At 33.9% G+C, this 23,968-nt stretch overlaps 1 protein-coding gene across 3 annotated transcripts in view; it reads left to right on the forward strand.

The window, feature by feature from the left end:
- Positions 1 to 23,477, forward strand: part of SLC4A4 (solute carrier family 4 member 4) — a 265,785-nt gene extending 242,308 nt beyond the window's left edge. The window contains exons 20-25 of one of the 3 annotated variants that reach the window (XM_006917294.1): positions 4,724 to 4,792; positions 7,245 to 7,418; positions 12,432 to 12,593; positions 15,916 to 16,012; positions 18,385 to 18,464; positions 19,197 to 23,477. In XM_006917294.1, coding sequence (XP_006917356.1) covers positions 4,724 to 4,792; positions 7,245 to 7,418; positions 12,432 to 12,593; positions 15,916 to 16,012; positions 18,385 to 18,428 — 546 coding nt within the window. In that variant the 3' untranslated portion in view covers positions 18,429 to 18,464; positions 19,197 to 23,477. The remainder of the gene's footprint in view (positions 1 to 4,723; positions 4,793 to 7,244; positions 7,419 to 12,431; positions 12,594 to 15,915; positions 16,013 to 18,384; positions 18,465 to 19,196) is intronic. The other 2 variants (XM_006917295.2, XM_006917293.1) reach the window with 2 other exon arrangements.
- The last annotated feature ends 491 nt before the right edge of the window (positions 23,478 to 23,968 follow it).

The raw sequence follows: 23,968 nt of genomic DNA on the forward strand, positions 1-23,968 counted from the left end.
ATGACACATGCAGTTTCTTTCATGGGATCTCTGTGCTTAGCCACTAGTAAGGGATAATAGGGGTCTTTCCCTCAGTTCAAATTTACTCATCATCCCCCACCCATCTTCTTCTTTATTTTATGTTATTTATTTTCCTTAATACAGTATAAATTCCTAATTTTAAAAAGCCAGATGTGTTTAAAAGGTTTTTTTTAGTTGTTACAGCAAATTGGCCTTAATCTTGGAGAATCTGTCAGCTGACTAATCATGTATGATTCCAAAGGGACACAGAGAACAGATACTGTATAAATTGCTATTTTTAGGAAGAGATGCAGACTCACATTTTTAACAACGCCTCTTCTTAACTATTTTCTCATCCTGCACCCAAATATGACTGCAGAGGAATTAAAGCTAAAAGACTTTTTGTTCTTTCTTTTACAATGATTCTTTTTGCCCGTGATATGCAAAGTACTTTAGTAGCTACAGGAGCAGATTAGAATACAGAGGAAAGAGAGAGAGATGTGAGGGATCCATGGGGACGAGCTTGCTTTTCCTTTGACTTTCTTTATATAATTCATACTTTGACTCACCCACATTCAGTTGCTAGTGTCCATTATTGTGGCCATTTACACCTTACAACTTCAGGTCAATGCAAAAAGTCATTGTAGGAATCAGTGAAAAAGGCAGTCCAGCAAACATATTTGTGAGACAAGGTTTTGCTCAAAATGTGGGACGTGAAGTTGTTTTGTTAATATAGTGTCCTACATATCGTGGGAAAGCTAGATTTAGAAACAAGAATTAACTAGTCCAGCATTTACTACTGCGATTCTTTCCTTTAGTAATTAAGGATATTCCTTACCTCAGGAACCATATCTGATAAAGTCACCTCATTTTAGATTGTGTGTCCTTTTTATCATTAACATTTGCTAAGGTATTATGCATTTACCACCAAATCCTTGTAGCTCATTTGAAAAGTAAGTACAGGAAGAAGCAGATGTTGAGGGTATAGTTAAACTAAAACCTAAGTTACAACTAAGTCTAAAGTTAGAATTAAAAGTCAAGATTAACAATTAACCTCAAAATTCGCACAGAAAAGGATATTAGGGTTCATATTGCAGATGGGAATCCTTTTCCCCCCAACTCGTGGCTTTGTACACTGTTTTAAAGAAACAGGTGACAACTTTAAAGAATGGTCTTACTTAAGAGTTTACCTTAAAAGGCGGCTCAAATAAATGAGAGCAATAGAGATGTGTGACTTTTACTTTTAAATTGAAATGGCTCAACACCTTCTCTCCCAGCTCCCTACCTCCCTCACAAGTTTAATGGCATAGGGAATCGTAATGTACTAGTTTTAAGTTCACAAGTATACCCCTTGATCTTAGCCACCTACAGTCTTACATACCTCAAATCTCACCACTGATTCAATACAGAACTGTTGGGAAACTGGCATAACTGGCTTCCCAAGCCGGTGAAACAGTTTGGATCTGTGTTTCTATAGTGGAAATATTTGCCTGTTAAGCTAGTGTTTTGTATGAGAGACTTGGAGAGACTAAAAGAGCAGCAAAAAGATGAAGATAGTTCCTTGAGCTTTTTTCATTCTTCTGGTAAACATAAAGAAATAAAGATCTTGTAAAACTCACTGCTACTTTTGTTCCCTTTGCTTGAATTAGTTTAACATGAGGAATGGTCAAACTTTATCTTCCAGATTTGTTTAGTGTTCTAAAATGTAGAGGATAGCATTTAATTTGTATTTGACAAACATTGGTTGACCTACAATATGTTACACACTCTGCTCATTAACTGGGAAACAAAGAGAAATGATAATGATGATGAAGAAGATGATAATGATGGTGGTGGTGAATCTAATAGTAGTTCCCATTTTTTCTTGTGGGAATAATCTAACACTATCAGAGTCAAAAGAAGGATAAGTGAAAAACACCAGAATGACAGTTACCACAATTTGAAAAATTCAGTGACATGGTCTAAATATGTTCATCTTCATTGACTTCATCTCATTTTCATAATTCTATCTGGTTATAGGATCAAGCACTTAATTTTTCCATTTTTAATATTTATTAAAAGCATTATAATATTTATTTACAATTATATTTTTGGCTTCCTGAGCTTGTTGCTGATTTATATAATTCTCTTTGCATAATTTTATCATTTGGCAATTCTTGATATGCCTGCGAATATCATATACTTTGTGTTTTTTATATTTTAATTTCTCCTGTCTCACTTTGGAAAAATGTCTACGTGCTATTACTATGTATATTATTTTAACTGGAAATCCCATTCTTTTTTTTTTTTTTACTTCTTTTGAGATATTTCTATTGTGATGAATTTTTAAAGGCTGACTTTCTGATGTGACTCATGAACCAAATCCAATAAAATGTATCCTCCAACCCAGTTATTCTTTTAAATTTTACCAAGATTTCTAAACTAGAAAGTATTTATTGAGACACTGCATTATCATAAGGAAAATGGTGAATTTCATAAGAATTTGTATCACATTGAAGTTGGCCAAAAATCTAATTAACGGCCTTTCTTTTATATACACTTTCCTTTTCACTAAAGAATATTTTTTAAAAACATCTTAAAGCTATTTTCCTACCTATTTTCCATGCCATTCTGAGTTAATGTTGACTTCTGATTTTATTTTATGGTAGATTCAGTGACATCTGTCATCATAAGTTCAGAGATAATAGACCTGGGCATCAAGGAACAACTTTTACTCACTTTGGTATTAGAAGTACCTTAGAGAAAATATTGGCCAAGCTTAGGTGAGGGATGGAGATTAGGCCTGGATTTGTGGTTACTTTCTTTCAAGCCAAGAAATCATTTTACATAGATTGAAAACTCTGTTGCAGGGTTTCTAACTAGTTTCCCATAAACTATACTTCTCCTTTCCCTCTTCCTCCTTTCTTTTCTTCCCAAAAAATTAAAAATAAAATTACAAGAAGGAAATCTTCCTATATTAAGGAAAAATGGAAGTGCCGTTACCTGTAAAAGATATTCAAAAAATTAAGAAGTGAGTCAAAGCTATAAAATGGTCCCTTCATTAGTTTTACTTTTATTTTTCGGTAAATTTGTACAGAGGAATCATAATGAATGGAAACATGCACATTCGAAAGGAAATAAAGACACATGTCAGAACTCAAATGACTTGAACGTGATGTGTTCACCTCTTTGTGGTGACTGTTGGCAATTACAGCAAACATGGCTTCTTCACTACCTAAATCATCCCTCCTACCTCCTTCAACATTCAATGTCACTTATTTTTCTCTGAGCTCAAGATTAAATTACATATGTTAAAATTGTTTTTTTTAGAAATATGTGATGTTTTATATAAATATGTGTATTTATTTCATATAAAGTTAATAATTTCTATAGCTAACCAATAACAATTGGAGAATGTTGTGACATTTCAGAATTTACTGTTTCCCCAGTAGTGGCTGAAGGGTCTCAGATACCGAACTGTTTTAGGTAATCACAAGGAAAGACTGATAGAAATTGTGCTTCACTTAATACAAGGCATTAATTCTTTAAATATTACTCTAAAGTCATACTGTTTTCTGGCTACAATAGCTTCCTTTATGTGGATTTGGTAAGATTGGACTTGATTGCAGTTTAGTATTTTATCTTTGAAAACTCCTGAAATTAGTTGAACTTTTTTTCAAAATACAAGCTTGAGAACCTTTTGCAGTTCAGATAGAATACTTCTCAGAAACAGTGTTTCTTGATTTGCTTAGTTTCTGCGATACCAGGGACATTTCAAAGGTCTAGGAACAGATAAAACTTATGAACATCAGTCATATTGGAACTTGCCATTGTTAAAATACCTTGTATTAATGTAAAGAACGTTTTTGCTAATTAAGACATGAAATGTGCTAATTCAATTTTTAAAGTTGTATATTAATCCGTGTGTATAATTAATAGCTTCCAGATGCTCGATGCTCCTTTCAAGCAGTGTTCTCATTAGTTAGTTTTATTAATATTCCTGAGAGGAAGAAAGAGGATAGTCTTTTGATGTTTTCTTAATTAAAAGAAACATTTAAACACCAGATTGATAGATCATTTGGTGAAAATTATTAAGGAAAGAAGTCACCAGACTGTTGAGAAAAGAACTTGGTTTCAGGAGTGAGATGACTCTACCTCTTTACCTCACAGTCCCTCCAAGTATCTGGTTTACATAGTCATTTCTTTTGAGGGGAAAGGGAAACAAATGTTTTTCTCCATTAAAAAACAAAGTTATTATTAAGGCCATGCATGCCCATTATAAAAAAAAAATGCCAACAGGCATCAAATGAAAATTGAAAGTCTTCACCCTCTTTCATTTATTTCTAGTATGAAAGGTTTAGAAGTTTATCAACGATGAGTAAAGCACGCTAATTTGCAATCACTATATTATTATGTCCTATCTTTTAGTTTCAGATTTAGCTTCTATTTAAACTATCCTGCTCATGGACACAGACACTGGATTGGTGGTTACCAGAGGGAAGGGGGTGGAAGGGAGAGAAGTAGGGGTAAAAGGGGTCAAATATCGGTGACAGAAGAAAATTTAACTTTGGGTGGTGAACACACAATGCAATATACATATGATATAGTATTGAATTATACACTTAAAACCTATTTGATTTTATTAACCAATGCCATTCAATAATTTTAATTAAACTATCCTCCGTTACTGTTATTATTATCATTATTGTTTTAAAACCTTGCTCCATTTTTTTTTCTTTTCTAGTTTATTCCCATGCCTGTACTCTATGGCGTGTTCCTGTATATGGGGGTAGCATCCCTTAATGGTGTCCAGGTAAGTGTTTCATATCAACCTAAGTATACTCCTGTTTTTCTAGTAGTAAGACTAGTCCAATAGTAGATCTTCAAAGAAAATTGCTAATTATTTTCTAAGTTTTTAAAGTGCATTTATTTTCTACTTTCTCCGCTGTTTACCTGCTTTTCATTTCCTGATTTAACAAAGTTAGCTGTGTTAACAAATGTTATCATACGTACCCATTCTTAAAATAGGATGTTAAAGGTCATTTGACCAGGAAGGTAAGAGAACTATGACTTTCCTTCCTTTTACTTTACTTCCTTTCTCCTTCCTTTTCTTTCTTTTTTTCTTTTTCTTTTTCTTTCTTTCTTTCTTTTTTTTTTTTTTTTTTGGTCTCGAAAAGGAAATCTAACCCTTTTAGTGTACTTGTCAAGATACTATTTATCCATTTGCCTTTATTCTATACTAAGATCAGGCTATTCTTATTTGATTTGCTTTTCACATGGCTAAGATCAATGATCAAAAGTTTTCAACAAATAAAAGAATAAAGTCAGTGTGATTTATATGCTACTTTTGTTGAAATCTTCAGCTATTCACAACTTGGGTAAAACTAGCCCCCTTTTAAAAAAATCATTAGGGAAAACTTTGTAAGGGACCTTGTCTTTCAGTTGAGGTTTAATTTAATTCGCACCAGGAAACTGGAAGTACTTCTGCTTTCTGGCACCTTGTTAATTGTAGCCTTATTTAGCACTTAGTGATATTTTAATGGGAAAAGACTGCATGTTCTCTGAACATCGTAAGAATTTATTTAAACCCCTTCATAATAGTCCTTGCTTTCATTTATTGAATTTAGATTAATTTGTTTTTAGAATCAGATAGAGCTAGGCAAGTGGCCAGACTCTCCAAAAGAGAAAAAGCTATTTTATTTTTCCTTATTTAGGTCCATTGAACAGAATTCTTCACCATTTGGATATTTGTTACAAAACACAAGGTGGTTCTTCAGAGATAGGACTACACGAATATGAATGTGGGTTTATTAGTTCCCATGAAACTTTTGGGAAGATAAATATGTCAAAATGTTTCATTCGTACCTGGCATTCTAAATAGTCTTTATTCCTCTAAATGAAAAAAAATATGAAATTAACATGGCCTCCAAACTAATAGTTTTTATTTTTGTTTAGCTTTAATAGGTCAGTCTAGATAAAAAGTTTGATTTAATGTGTTCTAGGTGCTTAATTGATGGTTCAAGCTCAGTATATGTTTATTAAATTAAGTAGAAAAAAATCAATTTCACAATGATGTGGGGGAAAATTCTTTGCTGAAGAAAAAGAGAGTAGATTTTTAAAATTTTGCAGCGCTGTTATCTCTATTATCTTTTCTCTTTTTCCTTCCTTTTCTCTTGATTCTTCCTCTTTTAGCCCTTTTGGCAAGATTTGTTTAGCAAGAAATTTTGTAACTCAACTTTTATGAACAGCAAAGACCCCACTAGTCAAAAATAGCCCTGGAGGAAGAAAGGAAACCCTTTAGATAGGAAATCACCTTAGAGAAGATTGTCTGTGATAGTCTATTTACTTTTATACTTCTCCCTTCCCTCCAGAGAGCAAGCAAAGGTATTATTTCAGAGTTATTATTATATAATAATTCAATTCAACAACTATTTACTGAGCATCTTTCATTCGAAAGATCCTATGACTGGCACTTAAATATCACCTTATCATCTTCATTAATGTAAAATCAGAAGTTATTCTTTGAAGCACAGCACCTGGCACATATGTAATCAGCAGTCATTTTAATACTTGTTTGTACATGACAATGTGATAGCCTCTCCTAGATTCAAAATACCTAGTTGTTGACACTCTGAACCTCACTGTAATTAGTATTCATATGGTTTTTCTATAAAAAATAGTAATATATTGCTGAATATATTAGTTAAGTTATGCCATAGATAATGTAGAATGTATGAAAATACCAATGTATTCCCACTTTCAAGTTGGATATTTCCTTTATATTCTTGAAATATTCCTGAAATGTATATGAAACATAGCAGCATCTCCTCCTCTTTCAGATAAGACATCGAAGGTAGAGTAAGATACATTAGTTATGTGTCTTGCTTCAGCATATCGTTTCTAAAAGAGTCACAAGATCCCCTCTCCCGAGATTCAGATAGTATAAATAGAATGTAAGAGATGAGCATCTAGAATTTATATTTTGCTTTGTGACTTTATTTGACTTTATTCTTTGGTGGCCACTTTATCTCATATATCTGCATAACATTCTTGCAAGGTAACAATAAAAACTGGAAGACTCATACAATGTCTTACTGTGCTAGACTAAATTTCTGCATTGCCTGACCAGTGTCCTTTGAAAAAGACACTGCTTTCCCAAATTACAGAATATAGATCACTGGGGAATATTTAGGCATAATAGTAATGACTTTGTGTATCAACTCTTGAAGTAATTTAGTTGTACTCTTTTCCCTTTTCTTCCCCAGTTCATGGATCGTCTGAAGCTGCTTCTGATGCCCCTAAAGCATCAGCCTGACTTTATCTACCTGCGCCATGTCCCCCTGCGCAGAGTCCACCTGTTCACTTTCTTGCAGGTGTTATGTCTAGCCCTGCTCTGGATCCTCAAGTCAACTGTGGCTGCTATCATTTTTCCAGTCATGGTAGGGATTCCTTTAGTTGAACCTACCCATGAGATCACACGAATATCATGTGGTTAGCGTAATATAGAAGACACATGTGTGGTTCTAATTTTTTCCAGTTTTGACCAAGTCAGTTTGACTTGATCTGTTATAATTTTAGGTTCCTATGTCTGGATCTTAGAGTCAAACTTAAGAGTTCAGATACCGGGTCTGGTTTGTGCTGGGTAGTGAACCTCCCTGAGCTGCCATTAAATTATCAGTAAGATGTGGATAGCATTATTATTCTTATTCAGAGCATCAATGATAGATATCAAGTATATAGCACAATGCCTGGTGCATAGTAGACACCATGTACTTTAGTTATTTTTAAAATACTATTGTATAACAGTATGAATCTAAATAATAATGTATGCCACATTTCAGTCCAAATAGTACAGAAAAAATGGGCAACTTATGAGAGGTCATCGGTGAATTAGAAGAAATGGAATGGGAAGTTTAGTTTTTGAAGTTCTTACTAGTTTGTATCATGGTAAGTTTAAGTCTGAGCTCTCTGTCCTTCCTATGATATGATGAAAAGCAAGGTAAAATAACTAATATTCTACTCTGAATTACAAGTGAAAGAAGGAAAAAGGGAAATGCTAGCTCTGTATTGACTTTATTATCAATTTTATACTTTACCATAGCTTTCCATTTCTTGCAAAAAAATACATATTCCTGTCAAACAAGTCACAAAGCCAGCCTCATGTGTGCTCTGTCTCCCCCCTGGCTTTGGAAACAGAATTTTCATACACAAAATATATTTTATTTTTTATAAAAATCCTCTTAGCCAGGATTATTATTTTGTTTTATGGATATTGTTGTTTATAATTGTTATAATTGTTTTTTCCTCCAGGGAAGCAGAAAAGATGGTATAACATATTAGTGATATTTGTGGAGTCAGATATATATTTTTTTTCTTGATGATCCCTTATCTCTCTCTCTCTCTCTCTTTTTTCTTAAACTCTATTAACTTACTAGAAAACACACTGGATGTGAGAAATGATTCCTATTTGTCTATTGGTATAATTTACCTATCTATTCATTTTGTTAAAGCAGGAAAAAACAAAGTTAGACCTGGATAAATTTGAAATATATTCAGTAAATCACTTATTGCTTGTGCTAAATAATAAAGAAATGTTTTATTTTTACCTTTATAAAGTATTTTTTAAAATTATTCTCCTCAAAGATAACTGGTTTTTTGTTTTTGTTTTGTTTTGTTTTGTTTTGTTTGGTGGTAAATTACATTTCCCATGCATTTCACTTGTGTAAAAGCTTGAATATCCTCAAGTAGAGTCATTTGAAAACACACGAGAAAAAACTACCTAAAACTGCTTTTTTTTAACAGTATTTTTTATTTTTAAGTTATAGTTGGCATATAATATTATGTTAGTTTCAGATATACAGCATAGTGATTAGATATGTATATAACTCACAAAGCGATCACCCCAACAAATCTAATGCCCCTCTGACACTGTACATGGTTATTGCAATATTATTGGTTATATTCCTTATGCTATACTTTATATCTCCATGACTGTTTTGTAACTAAAATTTGTACTTCTCAATCCCTTCCCCCTTTTTCATCTACCCTCCCCAACTGCCCTCCCATTTAGTAACCCTAAAAATGTTCTCTGTATCTATGAATTTGTTTCTGTTTTTTTGTTTGTTTGTTTTGTTTTGTTCTTTAGATTCCACACAAATGTGCAATTATATGGGATTAGTCTTCTTCTATCTGACTTACTCCACTCAGCACACTACCTTCTAGGCTCATTGTGAAATATCTTTTTCTATACCTTAACTTTTAGTCTGTGTGTCTTTTAATCTGAAGTTAGTCTCTAGTAGGCAGCATATGTAAGAGTCTTGTTTTCTTATTCATTTAGCTACCCTATCTTTTGATTGGAGCATTTAATTCTTTTTCATTTGAAGTACTTGTTGATAGATCTGTAGTTATTGTCATTCCTTATTTAGATTTTTGATACATATTTTTTTTCTTCTTAAGTCTCTCCAACATTTTTTGTAATACTGGCTTGGTAGTGATGAAATTCTTTAGATTTTTCTTGTCTGAGAAGCTCTTTATCTGTCCTTTGATTCTAAACAACAGCTTTGCTGGGTAAAGTAATCTTAGTCCTAGGTTTTCATTGTTTTGAATATTTCATCCCAGTTCTTTCTGGCTTGCAAGTTTCTGTTGAGAAATCAGCCGACAGTCTTATGGGTGCTCCCTTGTAGGTAACTAATTGCCTTTCTCTTGCTGCTTTTAAGATTCTCTTTTTGAATTTATTCTTTGTCATTTTAATTATAGTGTGTCTTGGCGTAGGCTTCTTTGAGTTCATTTTGTTTGGGACTCAACTTCCTGGATTTGTATGTCTACTTCCTTCATCAGGTTATGGAAGTTTTCTGTCATTATTTCTTCAAATAGGTTTTCAATTCCTTGCTCTGTCTCTTTTCCTTCTGGAACCCATATGATGTGAATGTTGTTACATTTGATGTTGTCCCAGAGGTTCCTTAAACTATCTTCATTTTGGAGGGTTCTTTTTTTTATTGCAGTTCTGACTGGGTGTACCCCATCCTCTAAATTACTGATTCAATCTCCCATTTAATCCACTCTGTCTACTCCCTCTAATGTACTCTTCATCTCAGATATATTCTTCATTTCTGAATGATTCCTCATTATATTTTCCATCTCCATTTTTATGATTTATATCTCTTTGTTAAAGTTCTCAGTGAGTTCATCTGCTGTTTCCCTAAGTTTCTTGAGCATCCTTATAACCTTTAAAACTCAGTGTTTGGTAGAGTGTTTTTATCCATCTTGTTTAGTTCTTTTTCTGGAGCTTTGTTCCGTTCTTTCATGTGGGACATGCTTCTTTGTCTCTCCATTTTTGCTGCCTTCTTGTGTCTGTTTCTATGTATTAGGTAGGGCTTCTAAGTCTCCTGGTCTTAGTAGAGTAGCTTTATGTAGTTGGTGTGCTGTGGGGCCCAGAACACATTCTTGGCAGGAGGGGTCCAGCTGCAGGCCAAATTTAGCTATAGCCCGCTTACTTCTGAGGCTGCCTGGTAAGAGTCACCAAGCACCCCACACATGGCTGCCACATTTGCTGGACTTGTAGGTGCCTCAAGGGGCCAAGTCAGTAACTGAGGCCAGTTGCTACTAGTGCAAGGCTTGGGGCTGCTCAGCAAGAGGTACAGGACACGCCAAGGTCAGATGCTGCTTCTTTGGGTATTATGAGCCTTTGAGAGATTTTATGCAAGTTCACAGCAGGGGCCAAGACAGCCTGTTTGTATGGAATAAACTACTGGAAGCGGCTTGGGTGGGCCCACAAGTTGGGAGAGGCAGAGTCTCAGGGAATTTCCTGGGTAGAGCAACCTCTGTTATCCAGGTTGATGGTGACTCAGTTACAGCAGTGCCTGTGTCTGTAGGCAGGGAGTGGGGAGGGCTCAACAAAGAAACAATAGCTTCTGCTTGAACTTATGTCCAGGAGAAAGCTGCCTCTCCAGCCCTTGCCCTGAAGCCCGACAGCTCAGTGCCTCCTTGTATGGCCCTGGAACACCTCGAGCAGCTGCCCTAGCACTACAGCTCAGAGCGAGCATGTCTGTCAGCAAATAAGGCTGGGCATGGGTCCTTTAAGAGGAATGTTTGTGACTTCTGCAGCCCTCTATTTCAGCCACAACCTCTGCTGGTTTTCACAGCCAGAGGTTGTGGGAACTTCTCTTCCCAGCATTGGAAACCTGGCCTGGGGAGCCTAATGTGTATCTTGGACCCCTCACCCCCCAGCTAGGGGAGGGGCCTCTAGAGCCAAGATAGCCCTCCTGATCCTCAATCACTACAGGCAGTGGTGAGACTGGGCCATTTCGCATCTCCACCTCTCCTACCAGTTTGAGGTGACCTGTTCTTTTTGTCCCTAGTTGTAGGGCTTCTGTTCAGCCAGACCTCAGGCAACTCTGCATGCTGGTTGCTCTGTAGTTTTGTTTTGTGTGATCACTAGAGGAGGAGTGCATAGCCTGTACCTTCTACGCCATCTTCCTATAAAGTATATTTTATCTTTTGTGATCTTTTATTTGAGCACAAAACAATCATGTAATATTGGTAGGGCAGATTTATTAATTTCTCTAGGAAATGAAGAAACTGACATCTAGAAAGCATATGGATAAAAGCAACTGTTTATTTGAGGCAGAGTCATAACTAGTATTGTAGTGCATACTAATTTTACTGTTGAGAAAAGACATCTTTAATGTACCTTCAAAAATTACTCTTTAAGAGCAATTCAGAGAATCAAAGATACAAAGTTTAAGAATACTGATTTTAGAGGCAGACAGCTGGGTCCCTCTATACTTTTCCTTTTTCTGACTTTGTGATTTTGGGTGACATATTTATGTCTCTAAGCTTCAATTTCCTCAGCTATAAGATGGAGATCATAATATCTACTCTTTGGGTTTGTTGTGGGAATAAGTAAAAAAAAAAAAAATACTGTCTAGGAATTTAGTACAGTATCTGACACATGGTTAGTATTCAGTTAATGGCAGTGTTTGAAGTCATCCAGTAGATTAAATGGTCTATGCATACTTAGCCACTACCTCTTTATTAAAGATGTCTTAGTATACTGTATGTTACAAAGATTTTCAAAACCTTGTATAATCTTTTAATTTCAAATAATTAGATATCATATGCACACTATTTTTTCCCCTTTAATTATTTAGTTATTTTATTAAGAATCTGACATGGAAGAAATGGTTTAAAAATTAATCCTTTCATATTGAGATTCTAAGTGAATATGATCATATGTTTCAGTGAACAAAAGAAAGTGAGTTTCAGTTAAGACTTTTATGAACCAAATTTCCCCATAAAGAAAATGTTTATAGTTCATATAAGCAAGATGAGTTCCATCATCCTTTAGCCTTATACACAATAGGTTTCTATAGCCTTTGATAGGGCAGGATTTAGGTCATTATGACTTCATCAGACAAAGTTTCTTTCATACTTTTTAATAATTATCCTTCTAGATCTTGGCACTTGTAGCTGTCAGAAAAGGCATGGACTACCTCTTCTCCCAGCATGACCTCAGCTTCCTCGATGATGTCATTCCAGAAAAGGACAAGAAAAAGAAGGAAGATGAAAAGAAAAAGAAAAAGAAGAAAGGAAGTCTGGATAGTGACAACGACGATGTAAGAAACTCTCCAAAATTCCAAAGTAAAGCTAGTTAAAGAAACAAATGTGATTTATTATTTTTATCTCTTATGTGAGATGTATGGCTGAATTCCGAGAATGTTTCCCTGGCCATGTTGTATGTCAGTCTTCATGTTCCTTTGCCTTTTATTTTCTCTCTTCAGTTTTTTCTATTTTCTGAAAACCTTCTTTAACCATTAGTACACTAAAAATGATAAAATAGCTTCTAAAAACAAAACAAAACAAAAAGGCCACCACACCTAAAGAACAAGGATCTCCAATCTTATAGATAAAAAGGAAGTTCACTTAGTAATGCTATAAAGTGTATTTGATTTGCTATTGATAATCCAAGATTTAAATTTGAGATAACTCAGATTAGTGTAATGATAAACCTATTGTGGACAAGCACTGGTGACTTTACCTCCTATGATCTATGTGTCCTTTGAGTAGACTCTCAACCAATGTTCTCTGCTATTGTACTTATCCTCGAATTGAGCTTTGATGTGATTTAGGATTATTTCTCATTAAACCTTCATTGAAAAGGAAAGGAAATTGGTTTGGGGCTCTTTTTATATGTAGTTATCAGTCTCATAGTCTAAATGGTCCTCCTGCAATTGCGCGAGTAAGTTGAGCAATGAAATTATTGCCTTTTTTTTTCTTTAGGAGACCATATCACAGAAATACAGGTACTCCAGTAGGTGTCTGTGATGAGTGCTAGAAGAAAAGCTCAGATTTGTTTAACATACACATACAGACTCATACATGCACACACACACAAATTGTCCCAGGAGACTTTTGAAAGGACTACCGTAGTGACATTTTCTATCTGAAGACTTGTTCTGGATTTTTTAACAGCGCAACATCACCGTTATAATTGTACTCCTGGTATCCCATTCTAGGATAGGAGTGTAGTTAATTTTTGATGTCTACTCTGTACTTTATCATTTTGACTGATTATGCATTCTGGTCCTTAATTGCCATAACAGCTCTGTATAGTATATATTTTTTGTTCCTATTTTACTGATAAGGACATTTAGACTGAGTAATGTTAAGTCATTTTTCTAAGTTTACACAGCCACAGTGACAAAACCAACACTAATCCAGACCTGTCTGGTTATTTCCAATTGTTCAGGCTGTCTGATTGTATTCTATTTAGAGGACTTAAAAATACTACAGTGAAGGAAGGCAATGGACAAAATTGGATTTCAGATAAATTGATCCAATAAGAAAAGGCTAAATATACAAGACACATTTAGCTATAGAGAAAAAGAGTCTGAGGAAGTTTTTATTACTGTCCTTATTCATCTTCAATGAGAACAGGTATATACCTTTTCTGTTTCCAATGATGATTAAAAAAAGAGAGAGAATGCATTTAAACTGCAGCACAGATTAAGATTCATTATTAAAAAGAATGATGTTTTTACACATTGAATAGATATCAAAATTTGAAATAAATTTTTAGACCACCTAAAACAAACAAACAAAAAGATTTGCCTGAAATACTGAAATAATTAAAGCAGTATTTCATCTTGAATTTTCAGAACAAGTACCTCAGTTTATGTATCTGGACGCCAAACTTAAAATTCATTACATCATGAACATATGAAGTAATGTTATAGAATCCTCTTCTCTAATGGTTTTTAGAAATAAAATATTAACTTTGGAAAGTGTTTTAAATTTAGTGCTCTCTTATGTCAAAAGTTGGAACAAATGAGCTCCTAAGAAGTTTCCAATTCTTAGATTTGATTTTCAACAAATTATATTTTATTTAAACAATTTTTTTACTAATAATTACAATTTTCAGCTCCATGTTCCCAACAGATTTCTTAAAGATAATGTGTGATACTTGTTTCTTTTCCTCTTTCTCTTCTTCTCTGCACCCTCACCAAAACAAACAAGTTTATATATTTGTCCTAGACAGTGAATACAAGCAGGCAAATTAGAGTACATCTGTATACTAAGTTCATTATTTGGGGCCTCCACATTTGGAGGATGGCTCCCCCACTGTTCACCTGATAATCATGGGTCATGGCGTCCATGGATATAGGAAGCACCATGGAGTCATGAGAATTATAGCTCTAATGTTTGTGAGTAGAAGTAGTGAAAATTATGACTTGCCAACATTTTGAGTCACTCAATCATTTTTGAACCTGCCTGGTAGGCAATGATTAAGGATTGGCTGCCAGCTTGTTTATCTATAAATGCTGTTATTTGGGGAAATGTTCGAAATACTGTAATAAAACCTGTTCCTCTTGACATTCTCATAAAAGTAGATGCATTTTCATTTTTTTGGTCAATTTTAATGCAATATCTTAGTCCTTTAAAATAATATGTGGCTCATTATCCTCTCTAGATTCATCATGAAAGAATTTTCAATGTGTGTAGTATGTTAAGCTTTATGTTAAGATTTATTTTTTCCTTATATTTTTTGCATCTTAGTTCCCATTGTTTTCTTTCAACTGAAAGCTATCTCTTGGTACTTTCAGTTAAAAGATGAATATGATCTTTTTAATCCAAACATAGACTTGCCTTCAATATAATGAATTCTAAAAAAAAGTAAAGTGCTAATCCTGTGGAAATCTGTTATTGGTTGGCTTAGATGGCCTCATGATTAGCTGCCTGGTTTTATCATTTTATTCTGGTTATGCTTCTTTGCTTATCTGACCACCATAGGCATCTTCCTTTTAATTTGAATTTCTCATGTTTTGCTAAGTTTTCAAATATCTTTGGTACAAACAAATGGAAATCGATCTTTAACTATGAAATAGTTCTGATAGAGTATTAGTGTAAAGGAGGGAAGTTTATTTTCAATTATATGTAGAGGGCTCCCAGATAGTGGATGTTAGAGTCTTCTACCTGTTTTGGAAGGAAAGCTGAGTCATCATTTTGCTGGAGATGGAATCAGAAAGCATAAACAAAACAAGAATTTCAGGACCATATTATAGTTTAGGTAATTTCCTAAATTTTATCTTTCATATTGAAACTATTTACTTTACACATGCAACAAACCCATAAATATTTGCTGATTGGGGATCCAGCTTATGGAAAGTTTTGCAATTATTACAATTTGTAATGATCTCCACTTAGTGTGGTTCTAGTTTTAAATGAGTCAGTCTCTTTAACTCAGAAGAGAGGAAAACAAATATTAGGGGGAAAGATGGTGTAGATTTTGGAAAGTTAGCAAAATAGAAATGATGATATATAAGGATTTTCTCCTTATTACAATGTAAATGATAATATGATAGGTTTAATCAACACTGGAAGATAGGAAGGACTGTATAGTAAAAACTTTCTAAAAACTGTTGTAAATTTCTTTCACAGTCCGACTGCCCATACTCAGAAAAAGTTCCAAGTATTAAAATTCCAATGGACATCATGGAACAGCAACCTTTCCTAAGTGATAGCAAACCTTCTGACAGTGAGTAGAACTAACCTCTGCTTGCTTGCTTGAATATGATTTGCACTTGCAGAGAAAAAACTTTACAACTATTATTTACATTAACTTTTTCTCTATTTTTTTTTCTATGTGGAGAGTTACACTTAATTATTATAAAACTTTATTTTTATATTCCCTAAGCTTCCCTTATTTTCCTTTTATCTATAACCTTTTAAGTTTTTTTTTTTTGGTAGTCCTTTCTCTGATCTAAATTATCACCAGTTTCTTTCAGTTGCTAAGCTTGTAACCATGTTTTTAATTGGTTTTCCTTTTTTTTTGCTGGTATTAAGAATTGCGGCTTATAGTGCTACATCACTGTCTGTTACTGTTTGTCTTCCTTAGGCTTCAACCAATGAGCAAATTAGCTCAAAAGAGAAATTGCAACCTGGGTCTCTCAATCAATGAACCAATTGTTAATATTGAGAATTCGGAATCATTTGTTATTTTCAATTTAATTGGCAATCATTAAATATTAACTCAACTTGTTAGGTATAATTTATAAGATATGTACATTTTCTTCCTAATTTCTTAATTACCCCCTCTGCTGTTTCAAAATCACCTTTGTAACTGTACTGTTTTTTTTTCTGGGATAACATAGCCTAGTGGCCAAGGTATGATGATTTCTGTCAAGTCACTTTTGTTGTTGTTGTATTTGATTTAATAGACCACTTGAAAAGGGGGAAAACCTCTGTAGTAACATTGGTGAATCTACCTCATTTTTCCAACAGCAAGTAGTAATTGCCTCTAAACTACTTTCATATTGAGTTCTCATTTAAAGAAAATATATCCTTTTAGGTCCAGATGTACTTCAAAGTCTGCTGATCTATTAAAAGAAAAAAGTCTACTGGTCTATTATTGAGACACTTTTATCGCTATTTGACAATGCCATTTCAACTTCAATAACAGGTTACCAAGAAAAGTTTGAAATGAATGACTATTTATGAAAAATAAGTATGGCAGTTATTTATTGCTGTGTAACAAATTACTATAAAATTTAGTAGCTTAAAACAACAAACATAGTTTCTCACACAGTTCCTGACATTTAGAAATAGGATCCTCTGATTTTGGTGGTTCGAGCTCTAGGTCTCTTATGAGATTGCAGTCAAACTCTCAGCTGGGGGCTGAGTCTGATGTTAACTGTCACTGCAGCTCTGCATCCAGGCTCACTCGCGAGGCATTTGGCAGGAGGTTTCAGTTCCTTGGCCTGTGGGCATCTTCATAGGGTTGCCCATGCATAATATGGCTTCTCCTAGAGCCAATAATAATGGATAGTGAAACCAAGATGGAAATTGCAATCTTTCATAACTGAATCTCAGGCATGGCATACCATCCCTTCTGCCATATTCTTTTGGTCATACAAACCAATCCTGGTACAATGTAGAAAGGAATTACATAAGGACATGAATACCAAGTGGCAGGGAGCACTGGGGACCATCTTAGAGGCTGGGTGCTACACTAGGTTTAAGGAATTAAAACACTCTCACCTTTAGTGTCCAATCAGTATGTAAACTATTGTTTATAACAGGCTTATTTCTTCTTGGTCCTTTCAGTGGGATTTAATTTTTCCTTTTGAATTCAAGTTCCCCAAACCATTTCTGGGTTCATTTTTCATCTCTATAGCATTAATAGCAAATGGGTACTGTGAAGACAGCCCAGCGTGTATGTCGTTCATCGACATCATAAGCTGGTGGAGCCCTTCAAAGTACAGTTTAAAGGCTGTTTTGTTTTCTTTTGTTTTTGTGTTATTTTGTTTAAATTACCAGCTAGAATTTGAGGTTCCTGGAAAAAGTTTATGGCCGCTAGATTATTTAGTGCTAGTATTCTTCATTCTTCATTAAGTAAATTCAAAAATTTACTTAAGCAAAAATTTCATTCTGACATCTTTTCTAATTACATATTAATCTTTTATAATCCATGAAAGAACAAAATTGATAGTAGAGTTGCAGTGAAAATAAGTTCCTTGAAATCTTTTTGTTTCCCCATGTATAATAGCAGGACAAAACTGTGAATGCTGAAGATGGAAGGTAATCCAAGGGCTAACCTTAAACATTAAGTAGATGCCATCACCTTCTAAAAGTGATTCACCTTCTATCCCCTCACGGAAGAGAACAACAATGGTTTTTTTTCCCAGAAAACCTAGAGTAAAGGAAACCAAGTGATTTGGGCTTCATCACACTACTTAGATTCTTAGCTTGATACAAAGTTTATTGAAACTGCCTATGCTTACCTGTCCTACTCTTTCCAATTGTGAACGATACATCATTTTTGTGAAGATTTTTATTTTCACTCTAATTTTATACATTACCAAACGCTACTTTTCATGATTTAAAAAGGGTTGTTTTTTTCCTCCCTAGGAGAAAGATCACCAACATTCCTTGAACGCCACACATCGTGCTGATAAAATTTCTTTCCTTCAGTCACTCGGTATGCCAAGGTAAAAGATGGCCCAGTTCTACGCTGTTCTGTGGGATGATTGCCCCACAGAGATGTAGTCAGTGGTGGGTTATTGGCAGAACACCTTGTTCTCCTCCTCTCTACAATTCATCCTAAATAAGTTACTCAACCACCAAACCTTGTTCCAGTTTTCACTGGTAGAAAACCTAAGAGAACTAATCTACTTACTCTTAGAAATATTGTAACCTTTCAATATCATTAAGGTAAAGCCCAGGAGCAATGTCAGCTTTTATCATTTAAGTATCATCTATGATTTACGGGGTAACTGCATTTCCTGGCAGCTGTCCTCCAGGAGTTTCCTTCCTTCCTTTCCTGTCCTTTCCTTTCCTTCCTGAAAGCTCTGAGAGATTCCAGATCCTACTTGATTTTCAAGAGTGAAATCTCTGAATATTTTCTTTATGTAAATCTTTTTGTCTTTTAATTTCTAACAGTATCACCCACCTGGCAGTCTGCCTTCTTCTTCTTCTTCTTCTTTTTTTTTTTTTTTATCTATGTATGCTAGTTAATGAAAATTTTACTTAAATACCTTGACTCTATTGGTACCTTCATCCCATTTAAAAATGTTTGTTTTTAACACAGAAGGAGGAGGTAAATTTTCAAAGAGAACAAAGAACACATTTGGCTTCTGTACAATGCATAAATATTAGCTAAATGATAAAGGAAATCTGATTTACTTACTATTTCTTTTCTTCTCTTTTTGTTTTTTCTCTAGGCCTCCTAGAACTCCAGTAAAAGTTGTGCCTCAAATTAGAATAGAACTTGAGCCTGAAGACAATGATTATTTCTGGAGGAGCAAGGGAACAGAAACTACATTGTAACCTGTTTGTCTTTCTTAAAAATAACAGTTTTTATTGTTAATGTTTTTGTTTTTTTCTGATCGTTTATTTTCTAATTTTTGTTTTGGTTTAGTTATTGACCATTGGCCTAATAATACAACGCTCTCTCTGCTTCTCTTTTGCATAGGTAAAATTAAGACAATAGTGTACCATTCCTTGAAAACAACATCTGAAGGATCCCCTTTTTGTTCTTATACTTTCAGATGTGTCCTCTGACAACCAAATTCCTCTGTCACTCAAGATACACACAGACCCTGCCATTTTCCTTTATTAAGCAGGAGTCAAAAGTATTAAGGAATTTATAACACCTTTTATTCAAATATTGAAGGAACTTACAACTTAAGCTTTGGAGCTGTGCTAGTTGGCTTGTCTTTCTGTCTGGTAGAACAAACCTTGACCTCCAGACAAAGTCTCTTCTCGCTTATAGAGCTCTCCAGGACTGGAAAAGTGCTGCTATTCTAATGCTCTTGCTTGTAAACCCTAATCCTAGAGTTATCAAAAGAAGAAAAACTAGAGGTACTTTACTCCCTGTAGAGAAACTATTGCCATCATTGTAGCAAGTGCTGGAATGTCCCTTTTTCCTATGCAACTTTTTTTTAACCCTTAATGAACTTATCTGTTGAGTACATTTGAAGAATATTTTTCTTCCTAGATTTTGTTGTTTAAATTATGGGGCCTAACCTGCAACTTATTTTTTTGTCAATTTTTTAAACTTTTTTTTAATTACTGTAAAGAAAATGAATTTTTTCCTGCAGCAGGAAACATAGTTGTGAGTAGTTCTACCTCTTATTTGTAGCTGCCAGGCTTTCTGTAAAAATTGTATTGTATATAATGTGATTTTTACATGCACAAACACACATACATACATACAAGTACACAATCTCTAGGGTAAGCCAGAGGGCTGGATCAGATGAAAAACACCATGTTTCTAAGCATCCATTTTTCCCTTTCTTTAAAAGAAATTTATCTGTTCTATGAAAAAGATGGGAGGAGAAGGGAGAAGAAGCTCCTATGTAATGAGAATGACTGATGTTTTGATAATAGTAGGATCCTGGCACAGATGCTGATTGTATTACCATGTCGATGTCCTATACAGTATTGTTAGACATCTTTTTTTCATTTTGAAATATTTGTGTGTTGTGTATGTACTCTGTGTGTGGTTGATGCACAATGTGCAGAGTTAGAGACAGAGTGATGGCAGGCGAAGGGCAAAGTTATCCAGCCTCTTATGTCAGTTTTTATAAAACCCAAACCACATATGAAAAATCTATCAGAGGGCCAAGAGAATTACCATTATGCAAATGAGGGTAAATATATTTTATTACTCAGACATCAGTCACCATCACTGATACAATAACCCATATTTACAGTACAAAATCCACAGAAATATCCATAGACCATTTATACATCCATAAAGTGTTTATGGGACTACAGATAGATCTGTAGAGGTATATGTGTATACATTTTAACAATACTTACACATTTTTTAGAATTGAAAGGAAATTATGCCTTGTGATAGGGATGTTTAGGATATATATGTATGTGTGTACTTCAAAGTACCATATTGAAAATTAGAAAAAAAATAGATCTTTATTAACTAAATTTAGCATGTTATTTAAATATAATGTTTTTAATAGGTTGCATTATATATTGTGAATCTTTTTAAAAACATTTAAATGTTGAATCTATATTTTGGGTTCATATAATGACATTTTGTGATATATCTTAACTAAAACAGATTGTTATAGGTCTAGAAGCAGGTTGAAACCACCTATTTTGGTTTCATAATGCACACACATTGACTCCTATTCATTCTTATATTAATTAAATTATAATTCTGTCCTCTTGAAGTTCGATTATAAAAAATTTATTATCCTGAATTAGCTGTTATTTTTATAGTATCTGATAATTTTAAAACTTTCAATTTCATGCAAATTAGATATAAGTGACTTGCAATTTTTTCATTTAAATGAAAGTGGCAAATTACATGCTATTGGTTTAAATCTCATGTGCCAAATTTTGGCATCACATTTTTATTTATAGCTATCCTTAAAATAATTATTCTATATTTTCTAGTTTTTCATTATCCTAATGTAAAACTATATCAGAAGGTTCTTCCCCCCTTTTTTAAAGTTTTCCCTTTTCTTTACTGATGGAAGTATCAATAAAATGTTTAAAAGCCACACATAATATGTTCAGCCTAACCTACATCTTGTTAAATTAATGACATTTTTGTTCACTTTTATACAATCTCTAGATATAATAATTTATTTTTCTGACAATGGATTTCCATCCTTTTCAAAGAACTAGTACAACCTAACTCCATATTTCAGCCTTTGAGTAGATCTAAAAGCTATCTGCACCTCCATTTATGATCCATATTCTGTGATTGAAGGTTGATACTCATAATATGAATGCAGAGTAGTGCCTTACGTTTGCTAAAAAGAACTGTTATTATCAAAGCTTTTCAATATTTTGGAACCCAGAGAAATCTTTAAAAAATCATCACTTTCAGAGAAACAGCAGTAGTTACCAAGTAAACAAAACTTGAGCCACCAAATTATCTGTATCTTAATTGAATTTACTTATTATCAAAGAACTAACTAGATTGGGTGGTTTTGCTTCTATGTAAACTGGACACACACAAAACACTGGTAAATTTTTACAAAGTGTTCTCTCTGATATAAATACAGAGAAAAAATATTTAAGTTGTTAGCAGTAAAGGACTAAGTGTACACTCAGAATTGTTAACCAGAAGTTGTGTGGTTGTACAGACTTGTTGTTAGAAGGAAAGATCTTTAGGCCAAAAGTTTGCCTTCTGGGAACATGAAAGTCTCTGGTTTTGCATTTGAAAAATCTCTTGGAGGCACTGTTTTCCTCAATAAAAGTCACTCTTCTCTACTATGTAAAACTAGGACTTGGAACCCTAATTATTTTGTGTGCCATAGACAGTAGCGTCCCTGACTCTTCTAGTCAAACAACTGAGTAGGGGTAGGGAGATGGAACTTTAAAGGAATAGGAAAAACATCCTCTCTAATCAGCCCCCTACCTCAAAGAATGGGGGAGGGGGAGTAAACGTCTGCCTTAAGTAATTCAGTTTGTGTATATTTTATGCACATGCACCAACACACACAGAGTAAATCTTTTATCAGCTGTATATTGGTGTTTAATACAGAGAAAGATTGTCTTCCAAGTTTTGGTTCCTTTTTTTTTTTAACTGTGTTAAAGTACTTGAATTGTATTGACTGCTGACTATCTTTAAAAACAAAACAAAATCATTTGAGTTGTATTATAGAGGTTGACATTGTTCAGGGATGGGACAAAGCTTTCTTCAAGACTTTTCATACCACTTAATAATTTTGGTGCAAGAACATGAAATTTTCTTATTTTTTCCTTGATATCTTACATTTGCTCTTCACAGCATGAGCATGAAGCCTAGTGGCGCCAAGTAGCTGAACAAAATCAAATGATATTTTATGGCACTTGATTATCTGAAGGGCCTTGGGAGTTTTCAGATGATAATTTCATTGAACTTCATTGTAGCCTGAAATAAAGTTGTGTGATAAATGTGAACCAATCAAGTTGTGTTTTGACCAGATATTTGGATATGTCCTATTTCTTGGCTCATTTCTTTGTGTTCTGTGGGTACATATAAAAATCCTGAATTCTATTTCCTAGGCAAATATTGCAACTCAGGGCTAATGTCATCCAGTGAAACTTTTAGAGCCAGAAGTAACTTTGTCCCATTCCTACAATGTGAAAAGAGTGAATAGTTGCCTCTTTTTAGCCATTTTCATGGCTGGTACATATTCGTACACATTACTTTTCAGAATCAATACGCACTTTCAGATATTCTTATTTTTATTCTATTAAGTCTTTATTAACTTTGGAGAAACGATGCATCTTTTTATTTTAAATGAAGTAGATCAACATGGTGGAACAAAATAATAAAGAACAGAAAACGTTTCAATATATTACTAATAATTTTTTTCCAATATAAAACCTAAAATTCCTATAACATTATAGTATTTTACAGTTTTATGAAGCTTTCTATTGTGACTTTTATGGAATTAAGAGATGAAGAAGATGAGATATTTTAGCATTTATATTTTTCAAAATTAAATGTATACTTAAAATAAAGTAACTTTATGCATTTATGAGTGTCAAGCACTTCTGTTCAACTCTTCAAATAAATAAGTGCCTATTATTTTATTTCTTTGGGTACTGTGGGGAATACAAAGATGAGTAAGTTGGAGTCCCTGACACCAGATTGCTTTTAATCACCCCAGGCAGGAGAGTAAAATAAATGTCCAAATTATATAAAACAACACAGATTGTAAGAATTATTTATTTGAGTATGAATGAAATGCTATCATTCAAAGGTTCAAAGCTAGAAAAAAATATGTCCAACAAAGAGCAGTAGGATGGTTTTATTGAGAAAATAGTGTTATTCTGCTTATATAAAGTTAGTAAAATATAAAATGCCATTTTCTTGAATATATATATGTGTCTTGTTAACCTAAAAATAAAAGGCCAAAGCGAGATGCAGCAAGCCTTTATACAAGATCCAAATGAACAGCTTTTTGGGAAGCACTGTTTCAGGCAGAAACCCAAATAATGTTCCAATTAGGAGGTGAAGACAAGGTAT

Source organism: Pteropus alecto, unplaced genomic scaffold, assembly GCF_000325575.1.
Source record: "Pteropus alecto unplaced genomic scaffold, ASM32557v1 scaffold237, whole genome shotgun sequence".
Lineage (NCBI taxonomy): Eukaryota > Metazoa > Chordata > Mammalia > Chiroptera > Pteropodidae > Pteropus > Pteropus alecto.